Source organism: Diabrotica virgifera, chromosome 3, assembly GCF_917563875.1.
Source record: "Diabrotica virgifera virgifera chromosome 3, PGI_DIABVI_V3a".
NCBI lineage: Eukaryota > Metazoa > Arthropoda > Insecta > Coleoptera > Chrysomelidae > Diabrotica > Diabrotica virgifera.
This window is the reverse complement of record NC_065445.1, coordinates 61,610,788-61,625,226: the sequence shown is the minus strand read 5'-3', so window position 1 is coordinate 61,625,226 and position 14,439 is coordinate 61,610,788. Positions and strand designations below refer to the sequence as shown.

Below are 14,439 nucleotides of genomic sequence, written 5' to 3'. Positions count from 1 at the left end.
ACAGAACTAGAAACGCTAGAAACAAGAAGAAATAATAAATCCCACATCACCCAGAGAAATAAGTGAATCAGAAAAAGTTCACTAAGGAAAGCATCTGGTCCAGACTAAATCACTAAAAGGGCTCGATTAGTGAAAACAACTGCCTTAGAAATGCTGTAAATGTGCTCAGATACGTCGCCGAAAATTTCCTAAAAAAAATTCAAAGACCTAAAACAAATAAGGGTATTGGATACGATGGAAGAAAAGGTCAGAACAAAATTAGCTGAGCTAGAAGACCACCCAAACCGGATCCAGGCAGATATATTTAAGTATGATCTGTACCCTAGATAGAAGCACCAAAGACCCAACCAGCAAATATTAGTAAACATATCTATAGTAAAGTCTGGATAATCTTAGCTCTTTGCCATCACAGTGAAGCAGCTACACTGACAAAAAGCGCAAGCCCCCAAAAAACACTAACCAAATCCAAAAAACTGGCAAGAGGGTCCCACACTCTCGAGCGCCGACTCTCCTAACTGGGCCTAGCCCCGAGAGGGACTCGGAGCGCCCGAGCAAGCAATACAATTCGATGATAAATCACTAGAAACAGCGGTATCAGCCTCACGGTGTCCTGTATGGTTCGAGGTAGGTTATCATGCGAGAGTTCTTTTACCGAGGGCTTCCACATGACAAGCATTCTGCTGATTTGAAGCCTCTATAGCGCATCAGCGTGCTACCGAAGAGTGGTCTAGAGTCTAGAGCATTGGGGTGGGATAGAAGGGTTCCTGATTATACGAGCTAATCCCCCTCGCCCCAATGGATTGTGGCACCCGAAAGTCATTCTTTGGGGTATGCAAGTCTCGCAGGCTGGGTTCAATACTATTGCTTGCTTGCATTAATATTCTGAGAATGTACTCCACTCCGTACAACAGGGAGTTTCAATTTGACCTGACCTAACTCTCAGTACTAGGTGGTAAAACACAAAAATACGTTATTTTTAGGCATATTTTAGTAAGTTAGGACAAATCAAAATTAATCAAAGTAGTGTAATAGTTCAGTTACAAGTCCCAGTTCCCCACTTCCTTATTAATCCTTAAGGTAGATTATAAGTTACCCATTAGTAAAAAAAATTCATTCTTAAGATTGTCTATAAAAAAATCCATCTCCACCCTGAATAGGCTATTGATTATGTACTATAGAAAAGAACTACAACGTTAACGAGGTTTTATTATTTCATATGGTCAATGAATCTCTACGTATGAAAAACCGCGGAGTGCTACCATTTAAAGGGGTGCGTTTTTGAGAAATGGGTGAATTAGTCCCTGGGCACAAGTTACATTAGGGTGAGTTCTATGCACTTTTGGTACAAACACGTCTACATAAAAATTGTTCCTGGTTAAATTTCCTATCTAAATATAACTTTTTAAAGTCAAAGATATTTTTTTTACAAAAATATATTCAAAAGAAAAAGCACAAAGAAACCCAAAAGAAAGAAATTTTGTTTTTTGTCCGATAACTTTTGTCTACGGGGATATAGGTATAGACATTGCTTCACAGAAAAAAAACTTACATATTTTTTCTTTAAAATGATGTTTGGTAGATTTCATTAGGATTTACAGTTTTCGAAATATGATTTTTCAAATTTCGCCACTCACAGCAATTTTGGGCAATTTTCCAAGGCAATATTTCGCAAATATTGTTCTGTAACTTTTTTCTACCTAACTTTAGGTATATGCAATGTTACATGTAAGAGGAACAGAAATCAATTACCTTTAAAATGGTCTACTGTATATTGTTGTACGACTTCTTTTAAAGAGGTTATCTTTTTCAAGACTTTATACTTTTAACGAGTTTTTATATTTTTTACGATTATTTTTTAAATATCCCATTATAACTTTTTTTCTATGTGGTATATATTATATAATAAAAAAAAAGAAAATTCTGTTTACTTTAAAATGGTGTATTATAAAAAATTCTAGGGTTATTTTTGAATAAGATATGCTTTTTCAAATTGTAATAAGTACTTGCAACGATTTTTGATTTTAGGATTATTTTTTAATTTCCTCATTATAACTTTTTTATGTGATTGTGTGTTATGATTAAATATTATTTTTTATAGGTAATACTTTGGATTCACTTGACTCGGCCGGGCAAACTTCAAAATATGGATTTATTCCAATATTTACTGTCAAAGCTCCTGCACCACAAGCTTTGCTTGAAAAATAGCATGGTAATGTACCAAAGGATGTACAAAAAACTGCGGTTGTAGGAAGATAGGAATTAGTTGTTCAATATTCTGCAAAGGGTGCATGTGCATGGGTGCTAATTGGGGGAACTCTAAGATAACTGAGGTGTCAGAGGAAGATATTGAAGCTAATGCTAACGAACAGATGGACTTTGATTTTGAAAATTTTTTAAATGTCAACGATTAAATAATTTTAACTAAAGTGATGTTTTTTAAGACTAATGCTTATGTAATTTTTGTAAAAGAAATAATTTTAAATATTACAGGTATAAAAATATCAAAGAATCACTCGGTTTCCATTATGTATTTAAATATAGATGATACACATGGGCGTCCATACCCATGGGCAGGGGGGGCGTGCCCCCCCTAGCTTTTCGGATACTGTAGACTATATATGGTTATCCGAAGTATACAAAATATAATGTGCAATATCTTCACGTCTGCCCCCCCTGAAAATTTTTGTATGGGCGCCCGTGATGATTTTTATTTTAAACCACCATTTTAAAGAACAGAAAGTAAGCCTTCTTTGTTGCGCAATATATAGATAGTATATTCATGTACAAGAAAAAAAAAGTTATAATGGGAAATTTCAAAAATAATCATAAAAAATGTAAAAAATAATATTTTTTTATATTAGGTATTATATAATATATAATATATGATATAATAATTTTATTTTATTTTTATATTATATTATAAAAAAATCGTTAAAAGTATAAAACCTTGAAAAACTATAATCTCTTTAAAAAAAGTCGTACAACGTTATACAGTAGGATATTTTAAAGGTAATTGATTTCTATTCCTATTACGTGTACCATTGCATATACCTAAAGTTACGTAGAAAAAAGTTACAGAACAATATTTGCGAAATAACAAGGAAAATTGTCCAAAATTGCTGTGAGTGGCGAACTTTGAAAAATCATATTTCGAAAATTGTAAATCATAATGACATACCTAACATCATTTTAAAGAGAAAATATGTAAGTTTTTTTATGTGAAGCAATATCTATACCTATATCCCCGTGGACAAAAGTTATGGGACAACAAACAAAATTTCTTTCTTTTGGGTTTATTTGTGCTTTTTCTTTTGAATATATTTTTGTAAAAAAAAGTACCTTTGACTTTAAAAAGTTATATTTAGATAGAAAATTTAGCCAGGAACAATTTTTATGTAGACGTATTTGTACCAAAAGTGCATAGAACTCACCCTAATGTAACCTGCGCCCAGGGACTAATTCACCCATTTCTCAAAAACGCACCCCTTTAAATGGTAACACTCCGCGGTTTTTTCATATATAGATGTCCATTGACTATATAAAATAATAAAACCCCGTTAACGTTGTAGTTCCCTTTAGCTATATTATTTTGAATATAATCAATAGATCAAATCCTTCAAAAACTTGAGTATAAGAAGATGAATCTGTTTCATTTACGTACAAAAACAAGAGCAAAGAAAGCAAGATAACTTCTGCCCATTTTCCCATGTTTTTTTTTTGAATAATTGGCTTTTAGAATGTTTCGGCAGGCATAAATTTTCTCTCATTCTTACAGACGAAAAATAAACTCAAATTGAGCTGACGTGTTTAAGAAGAATCCAATTTTTTAAGGATACGGAGAAGTTTTTAAACAATAAGAAAGGAATTATTTATGTGATATTCATTTATATTTCATTATATCATGATGATTTTTTGAAAGAAGTTTTGAAAGAAAAAGTGACTTTCTTTTTATATGAAGTTTCGTTTGATTTTATAAATAATGAATTGAAAACAAGGATAAAAATTTGATTGGGAAGGCTGAACACCAAATGATATCAAGGCAGAACATGATTACATGATACAACATTGGTATCCACTTCATCTTTTTACCTAAGGAAAATCGATTCCAATGGATGAATTTTTTGATATGTGAGATTTAGTCAATCGTCTTTTTATGGTTATAAAAATTTGGCGATTTGCAATCAATCTTACTTATCTTTAACTTAAAACGCCTAGAGCATCGGTCCTCAACCTTTCTGAGTCATGTACCACCTACAGTTATTTTGTTATTTTGGATACCATCTATATTTTTAGATTGTATTATCAAGACTTACTAAGTACTACTATTTTAATTTTTTTTTTTTGTTTTGTGTGTGTACCACCGCAAATAATGATATGTACCACAGATTGAGAACCGCTGGCTTAGAGCAAAAAATGCTACAAAGACCATGAGATTCCAAAAAAACTCGTCCTCAGTAAGCCATCGAAGTGAAACATTAGACCAGGGCGCATCTGTAAAAATATTAGTACATTTGGATGTTGAGGGTGACTCATATTTTTTTGCAGAAATTGCTTGAAAGTAACTCATATTTGAGTTATCCTCCCACTCAAAAAGGTCCAGAACATAGTTTAAATAATCAAAATGTCAAAATATAAAGGAAAAATTCGATTTTTTTCTTGGTTTTTTGATTATAACTTTAAAGTATTCATTTCCGAGAAAAGTTGCACTGACATAAAAGTTGCGTAATTAAATTTTCTACAATATAGGATTATTTAAAAATTTTGAAAATTGTCACTCTTGTTGCAAAATACCAATAATTGCGAAAAAACCATAAACAACAAGCATTCGCATTTTACGTTTTTCAACCATTTATGATACACTTAGGACCTTTATATTTCACCCTGAAAAACTTTATGATATATTAAAACAATACTGTAAATTTCATTAAGATCGGTTTACTAGATTCTGCAAAATAAATTTTGCAATTAAGCTTTTGCAAAAAAATTCATTTTTTCAAAATGTTGCAGGACTGAAAATAAAGCAGACAGCAAGTTGAATTTTATTTTTACTTATAAAAGAATACTGTACCTTAGATTTGTAATTTTCAAAATTAAAATCGGGTAACTACCACGACGTCAGGATTTTTTTTAAAATAAACATTAATTTTTGGTGCTACGCGCAAGACAGCGGATACGTTTGCTCTGATTGGGCATCCCAATGACCTTTGATAATGATTGATAAATTTTAATTTTTAGTATATTTCGATATAAATAAATAAATTTGCTTATTGCAAAATAAAAACACATACTCGGTCCTTCGAAATTACACTTCTTTTAGCAAAATCTTTCTTTGTTCATATATTTTAACAGAGAATTAAAGTTCATTATTTTTAAACATATGCAATTGTTTAAACAATATTTCACAAATAATAATCAAATTAGTTTGATTTTTGTGGAATTAAAATATTAAAATACAACAAAATATAGAGTAAGAAAATAATATATTAATTAAAGATTGGAAGAAATTTTGGTGGAAATCACCTTGTGTGAATCGAACACCGCTGCCCTGCACGTATCACCAAAAGTTATTGTTTATTTAAAAAAATTCCTGACGCCGTGGTAGTTAATTGATTTTAATTTTGCAAATTGCAAATGAAAGGTACGGTATTTTTCTATATGTAAAAAAATCAACTTGCTATCTGTTTTATTTTGAATCCTGCAACATTTTGAAAAAATTAATTTTTTTTGCGAAAGCTGGATTGAAAAATTTATTTTGCAAAATTTATTGAACCGATTTTAATGAAATTTACAGTATTGTTTTGTTATATCATAAAGTTTTTCTGGATAAAATATGAAGGTCCTAAGTGTAGCAGGAATTGTTGAAAAACGTAAAATGCGAATATTTGTTTTTTATGGTTTTTTTGCAATTATTGCTATTTTGCAACAAGGACACAATTTTGAAATCATTTAATCAATCCTATATTGTAGGAAATTTAATTACGCAACTTTTATGCCAGCGCAACTTTTCTCGCAAGTGAATACTTTTAAAGTTATAATCACAAACGAAGAAAAAAATCGAATTTTTCCTTCATTTTTGGACATTTTGATTATTTAAACAATGTTCCGGACCTTTGTTCCGGACAATGTTCCGGAGTTAATTCCAAGCAATTTCTGCAAAAAAGTATGAGTCACCTCTCAACGCCCATCGCAAAACAGATGCGCCCTGGACTACATAGAGATTTCCATAGGTCGGCTGAGAATTGTCACGAATGAAATTTTATCTGTTGCAAGACTAGTTCATTTGAAGCAAATTCCATTGATGGCAATTTTGAGCTGAAACAAGTTAAGTATAAGTAATATGTCTTTCTTCCATGGCTTACTGAGGACGAGTTTTTCGGATCTCATGATCAAAATCAGTCTGTATTCTTTTCCAAACAACAGAAATATGAATTATTTAGTTTTTTGGAAGTGATACCTTAAAAAACATATTTTATCTACCGTCTTATCGTCTAACCCTACTTCGCACAGAACTGCACATATAGCCGGTTGCGGAGAAAGCCCTTTCGGCCTCTACGCTGGTGGGTTTTAAGGTCATCAAATAGTCTAAAGTCTAAACTCTAAACCATGGACAAACGATCGCCTTTCAGTCCATCGGTCTCATAAACGGTCATTTCCTTTTTCAAAATCTTTTCGTAATTTTTTTGAGAACCAGTTGTTTTTTGGTTATAAAAGTTTTCTCTCTCTCTCTCGTTTCAGTTAAATCTCAAGTTTTTGAAAATTAAAATGCTGGGTCCGGCAATTGCAATCTCTAGAGACAACTAATCGTTGTCGCAGTCGTCTTTGGTAATGTCTGCGGCCAATTATACAGGGTATTCCATAACTTCAACTTCGAAAGCGTATGATCAAATGTTATATTAGTTGGTCAGTCCTCTTATACGGTGTCGAAGCATGGACATTAAAAATATCCACCATTAATCGTTTGGAGGCATTTGAAATGTGGCTGCACACACGTACACTAAAAATACCATGGTCGGCTATGCTGTTTTGTTCATAGGTTTGTAGCCCTTTAGGTTTTTTTTAACTAATATACCTTTTACCAGGAGGAAAATGTTTTATTAAATTTCACTTACAATTATTATACTTAGGGCCGGTTGTTCGAACGCTAATCAACAATGATCACTATCAAATATTTAATTACTGTCACAAGAGTCAATGTCAACTTTGGTTGGGTTGCTCAAAAAAATTATTAATTATAATTATGAGATTAGTTAATCAATAAACATAACAATTATTAACATAATTGATTAACTAATTTCATAATTGTAATCAATAATTATGTTTTCAGCAACCCAATAAAGGTTGACATTGACAGTTGTGACAGTAATTAAATATTTGATAATGATCATTTTTGATTAGCGTTCGAACAACCGGCCCTTAATTATCGACTAGAAATTAAATTATGGAGTTTACAACTGTTTTATTTTACAATTTTATTCTTAATAAACATTTTATAATTATCAATTAACCAATAAGGATTTAGCAACCTCAGCAAGATACGTCGAATGAAGTAGGTCTAATGGAAATCCGTGACTGCATAAATATAACGTCAAATGTGACATTATTTTGTAATAATTTATTTAAAATAGTTTAAATTCAAACAAATTAAGGCAGTGCATTAATTTTTTAACTGATTTCTGTGTAATTTGTTTCGGTATAAAGAATTTAAATTGATTAGTATTAATTAAATACAGTTTAACATTTATAATTTATTATTATACTTAATCTTCGTTTGGAAATTGTGATTTTTATTTTTAGCAAAAACTGCGGTTGTAGAAAAAGTATATTGTGCAACAAGCGCAGAAAGGTAATTTCTCACTCGTTTGAATTGCCGCACTTGCTTGCGCTCGTACCGCAACTTTTCAAACTCGTGAAAAATTAGTAACTTTCTGCACTTGTTGCACAATATACTATTTTTCCCATTATAATGCCATCTATCCACAATCCGAAAAAATGTCTCGAATAATCGTTTCTTATTTTGACGTAAGGAATCCAAATATCTAATAAAAAATGAGGTTCCTATGTAAGATTTAAAAGTTACCCCCGCTTCACCTCCTGGGGCGGAGTTGGGGGTCGTGTTTGATGAGATTCGATAGATTTTTGAAAAATATTTTTCACGTATTTTTCAGTTTTTCGATCCGATATTTATTTCGCGAAATATTCGACCGTCCTACTACTTTTGGAACACCCTGCATATAACTTATTATCTATTTCACCTAATATATTATAAAAAAAATACTCACCGCATTTGATGTATTGATATCCCTAACTGTGCCTGAATCTAAATATTCAATAATTTTGTCTAGTTGTCCGGCTCTAACTGCCCTCAAAAAGGCGGTGTTTGGATCGGTCTGAAATAAAAAATAAACATCGATATTAATCATATTATTTATTTTGCAGATAATATACAAATACATCAGTATTTTAAGTAGCATAAATGGAAAGACATGTTTTCATTTTGTAACGATATGATGCCTGCAGCCCGGCGTTCGGCAGACCAACAGCAGAGGATCCTAACGCGTTTCCATATTCTCGCAACCCCCATATATACCAACTCTCAGACGAAACCAAGGAGTGATGGCTACCGAAAGTGTATTTAAAAAGAAAAAGGAGAATCATGAAATCAGTTCCTCTCGGTGTACTGAACCGGGAAGAACTCAAACGGCAGATACGCAATGGAATGAATTGTAACTCTGCCGAGGTGGACGCCCTCTGTAGTGAAAAGGCGTTCCGCCAGAACTGTAATCGCAGTGAGAGGTAGCGGCCACCTCCAACCCGGAGCTGGCCGGTGCGTCATACTGGATTGAAGTATGAGTGTGTAATTATGTAGATAGACTTATTCCGTGTAGCGTGATTAATGTTGTATATACTGTGTTGTGTATTGTATTATGTATTCTAATATTACTACATAATATTAACTACAGGAAGTTCTTCCTTGTGGATATTCTAATATTGTTATTATGTTTTTAGTGATAGTTATAAATACAATTTCATTTTTCTTTCGCAGACGTCCGCTTAGGGATCTTTCTCCGAACGGAGCGAAGATATATATTTATTTTATTCTAACCTGTGTTTTACTGAGTCTGTTGTCCTGAAAAAGCTACCCGTCACAATTTTTGAAAACGAGTTCCGAAGTGGAAGTCAAATTTAATTTCAAACTTGTTACTCTACTTCTGACAATAATTAGCCAACTGGGTAAATGTATTAAATGACAACGGTGTTTAGTGTTAATGTGTGCCTAAAAGACCTATACGTTTCAAAAAAGACTTCCCAAACACCAGGCCACCGTCTACAAATTAATCAGAGCAAATTGAGACGAGAATGAAACAACATCTTTGTTGGCAGACGTTCTCAAAAATCCGTCAAGGATTTACTCTACACACATTCAGAAAGTGCTCTCCAATCTGTAAAAGATTGTCCCGCCATGAAAGAAGTATTTTTGTAGCCTTAACCCCAGGGTTACCACATCCTTAGACCTCTACAATCAGGATCTGCGGATAGCCACTTGGATGGACAATAGTGTACACAGACATTCGAAAGACTTATAGTAACTAGTAAGTAATATTGTAGTTCTAGGATTTTGTTTGTTTATTTTGTTTCTGTTTATGTTCTAGTTTGTTTGATCTATTATTTCTCTCTTTAATGTATTCTTAGTAACTTTGGATAAGTTTACAGGTAAGAGTTCTCATATTTGTGTCCAGTATCCTATGCTAGTCACTCTTTCTCATTTAGGACATTCTTCATGTTTGTCCTATAGGGCTTTTCATTCACAGTCATTTGTTTCGAGCTTCTGTCATGTGTCACATAATATTAATATATCCACGTCATACGTTATTGTATATACTAATGATACAAACCAAAGACGTATGACGTAGATATATTAATATTATGTGACAAATGACAGAAGCTCGAAACAAATGAAAATCGATGAAAAGCCCTATTGTGTAGATATTCATTTTATCTACGATTACCTACAAATTAAGATAAGAGCACAAGCATAAGCATATTATAAGAAAAACAATATCTAGGACCGGTACTTTATGTCCCAATTAAACCCCGATTAGGTAACCTGGATTTAATCCCCGGTTAGCCAACCGGGATTTAATCGGGACAGAAAATACCGGCCCTAAGAATAACAGAGTTCATAAATTATAATTTTTACCTATAACTATAATATCTAATAATTATAATTGCATTTATTATGTCTGTTAGTCTTAGGGAGCGTTCAAGTATTACGTAACGCAGTTTGGGTGGGGAGGGGGGGTCTTGTAAAACGTTACGGCGCGTTACATGGGGGCAGGGGGGTTCGAACAGCGCGTTACATAACATTCTTTTTTAAATTAAATAAAAAAAACTACATAATTTTTTTATGTTTTACATAGACCCCTGAATTGTATTATGTTGCACCCTCAATTTTTCAGCAGACCTACTGATTTGAACTGAGATCTACTGAAAACTGTATAAAACCTACTGATTTAAACTCCAATCTTCTTATCTACTGAAAACTGTATAAAATGTACCGAAAAATCTAAAAAAATTCATTGCTCAAATATAAACCATTTCTCATTCATATACAACCTAAAGCCCAACATCCAACAGCGCATTCTTCTTTCGTTTCACTTCACCTAACTTATATTTGATCACCTAAATTATATTTGACAGTAAAGTTGTAGCTTTTTTTGCAGTATTTTAGTATTTTATAACTAAAGTATTATGAAGGTTTTAAAAATATGAGTTTATTTGGCCACGTGCGTAATATAAAGGTGGTCGTTGATACCAGTTCATAAGTAAGGGAATCTACATACATAAATATAATTGGTTTGGACAATTTTTAAACTGGCCGTTAGTATAGAAACTGGGCCTTAGTAAAGGTGGCCGATTTTAACAGGTAACCGTTAACACAGGGTATTATACATGGTTTAAAAAATCTACTGATTGCTACTGATATTTTGAACCCTGCCCTCACGCTCCGCTCATGTTCCGACAACAGGACAATGGCATTCAAGTGAAAAAATCTTAAAATTTTTGAAGCACTGTAACATGTGTTTGCAATAATTAGCTAGACCTTTCTCCACAACAAAAGATGAAAAGATACATATGGGATTAAGAGGTAGCAGGGGGAACTACATGCTCATAAATCATGTATGTTTTCTGAAGTCCATAACATGCAGTATCGTTTTCAGCAGTAGGTATTCATTAATGTTTTAAATACGCAAATTTTCAAATTATCAAATTAGAAATCAGGAGAAGAACAAAGGTGACTGACGTCATCGAAAGGCTAGCCAGGTTGAAGTGGAGATGGCAGGACACATTGCCAGAATGACAGATGTGCGACGGACAAAAAGGTTATTGGAATGGAGGTCAAGAGAAGACAACAGAAACGTCGCTCGACCGCCTACAATACAAGATGGACTGACGACTTAAGAAAGCTAAATAAAAACTGGATGAGAGTTGCGCAGGATAGACGTGTTTGGAAACGAGGGGAGGAGGCTTATGTTCAGCAGTGGACATTTAAGGCTGAATAATGATTGTAAACTTTTATTATAACCTCAAATGCGATTAAAATAATAACAAAGTTCTTTTACCGAGTTTCCGGTACTTTTCGCAACCTCGTTTTCCATTTAGGTTCAAATGGCCACTTGGGTGCTACGTAACGTTTAGGTAGGGGGAGGGGGGTACAGAAAAACGTTACGGTGCGTTACATGGGGGGAGGGGGGTCAAAAATCTTCAAAAATTGCGTTACGTAATACTTGAACGCTCCCTTAGGGCCGATATTTTCTGTCCCGATTAAGCTAATCGGGACTTAAAGTACCGGCCCCTAGTGTGTATATCATATCCTTATAGCGAGAATGCACTAATCGAAGATGATCTCTCTATATAGAGGGTGTAACAAAAATTCAGGTCATAAATTAAATCACATATTCTGGGACCAAAAATAGATCGATGGAACCTAACTTACCTTAGTACAAATGTGCATAATAAAAAAAGTTACAGTCCTTTGAAGTTACAAAATGAAAATTGATTTTTTCCATATATCGAAAACTATTAGAGATTTTTTATTTGAAATGGACATGAGGCATTCTTATGGTAGGAAAAAAAATAACAGTAAAATTTGTACACTCCATAAAAATTTTAAGAGGTTTTGTTCCGTGTCCCAGTTTCGCTTCTAAACTTTTTGTAACAAAACAAAAAAGCGAAAACATCGCAAATAGTCCATAAATAATAAATAGACAATTTTGCCTCGAGCATCATTCACCGCAAGGAGCGGTAAAAATATAAAAACCCTTTGACTACTTCAACAAAAGACATTCCTGTGTTTTTAAAGGCGGAGAGCTTAGCTAAACACCGTTTCGTTCATGCCCTTGCATGCTAAATACCTACTCATTGAGGCTTTTTTTGAAAGTGTACGTTTTGCTTAAATCATTCCTCCAAAAGTAAATAGGACAAAATGTGATGTGTAAGTATATCTTGAGGATAAGATTGAATGCATTGAAAAAACCTTAGAAAGTGAAGGATATGGCTAGCGTGCAAATAAAACATTTATATTAAAATGTTGGTTACTTTCATCAAAGGGTATCCCCTTAAGTAAGGCAAAATGCCCTCACTCCCAGAATTCAATTTTTTTAATTTTTTTACGTTCTATGCAATTAAAAAATAAGATTACGCGAATTTTTAGCTCGCCACCCCCTTACCCCTCCCCCACAGCCAAAAACGCAAATTTTTAGATTTAATTTTTTTTAGTTGGGATGCAATTGATTTAAACATTTCCATTTTTTATGGACCCGTAGGTCAAGTGTACATAAACTCAAATTTTTGTTTAACTTTTTTAAAACTTATAACTTTTTTTTGGAGATGGCTGCAGGTGCAATTTTTTTGCATTCTGTGTATTTTATCAAAAACTATCTCTCTGATTTTTTTCAGATTTTTCCGTCAACTGCACCATCTTGAAAAATCCGGAAAACTGTTTTTTTAGGGGGTTTTTGGAGATTTTCTTCATTTTATAGACTTCAAAATAGACCAACTTAAGGATTTGTTAATAGATAATGTATAATTTGAAATAAATGAGTATTTTAGGATATTCAAAAATTGGACGAAACACTTTTAAACTCCCCAAAAACCATGTTTTTTAAAGTGTTGTAAGGGTTTTTGCGGGTCTAATCATATTTTTTGAGGTCGATACAGCCTGAATATTTTTTTTATTTTTTTACGTTCTATGTGATTAAAAAATTAAGACTCACCGAATTTTTAGTCCACCACCCCCTTCCCCCTCCCTTTCAGCCAAAAACGTCAATTTTTCGATTTTATTTTTTTTTTAAGTTAGTTTGCAATTAAATTACAAATTACAAAAAATTCACACGCACATCTGAGGCTCTTATAAAACATTTATTTTTATGGACCCGAAGGTCGAGTGTACATAACCTCAATTTTTTTTTGTTTTTTTAATAGGTACGTAAAACTTTTTTTTTGGTGATGGCTGCATGTCTAAATTTTTTTGTCATAAATCCTCATAACATTTTTAAATTAATTGCAACTTAACTAAACAAAAAATTAGAAATATTGACGTTTTGTGGGGCAGGGGGAGGGGGTGGTGTGCTAAAAATGCGATGAGTCTTATTTTTTAATCACATACCTATAACGTAAAAAAATAAAAAAAATTAAGGCTGTATCGATCTCAAAAAATATTAAAACCACAAAAACCCTTACATAACTTGAAAAAACATGGTTTTTGGGGGTTTTAAAGGTGTTTTGTCCAATTGTAGAATATCCTAAAATACTCAGTTATTTCAAATTATACATAATCTATTAACAAAACCTTGAGTTGATCTATTTTGAATGTTGTTCTGAAGCTATTTTCTTGTGGCATTTTTACAATTTTAACTATTTATAATGGGAAATAAGCCACAATATTATTAAAAAATGATTTTTATTAACGTTTCGACGCCCAAATCGGGTGCCGTTGTCAAAATACAAAATACTATTAACATAAACAAAAATGTTGTTGCTTAATAAAAAATTCTTCTAATAATTTATTTAATTTGACTCATTTATATCGGCAATTCAGATACATATGATAAATTTTAAAGTAGAAGACTTTAAAATGATATTGCCAATATTTATGTTGTTGCAATAAAGCAACAACATTTTTGTTTATGTTAATAGTATTTTGTATTTTGACAACGGCACCCGATTTGGGCGTCGAAACGTTAATAAAAATAATTTTTTAATAATATTGTGGCTTATTTCCCATTATAAATAGCTAAAATCTATTTTGAAGTCTATAAACTGGAAAAAATCCCAAAAAACCCCTAAAAAACAGTTTTTCGAATTTTTCAAGATAACGTAAAAAAATATTAAGGCTGTATCGATCTCAAAAAAGATTAAACCCGCAAAAACCCTTACATA

The 14,439-nt window shown here is 32.5% G+C and overlaps 1 protein-coding gene across 11 annotated transcripts in view; it reads right to left on the bottom strand.

The window, feature by feature from the left end:
* The window catches only part of LOC114339297 (ankyrin-3), a 539,512-nt gene that overhangs the window by 302,073 nt on the left and 223,000 nt on the right, over nucleotides 1-14,439 (bottom strand). For all 11 annotated transcript variants that reach the window (XM_050646489.1, XM_050646490.1, XM_050646493.1 and 8 more), the window contains exon 2: nucleotides 8,280-8,387. In XM_050646489.1, coding sequence (XP_050502446.1) covers nucleotides 8,280-8,387 — 108 coding nt within the window. The remainder of the gene's footprint in view (nucleotides 1-8,279; nucleotides 8,388-14,439) is intronic.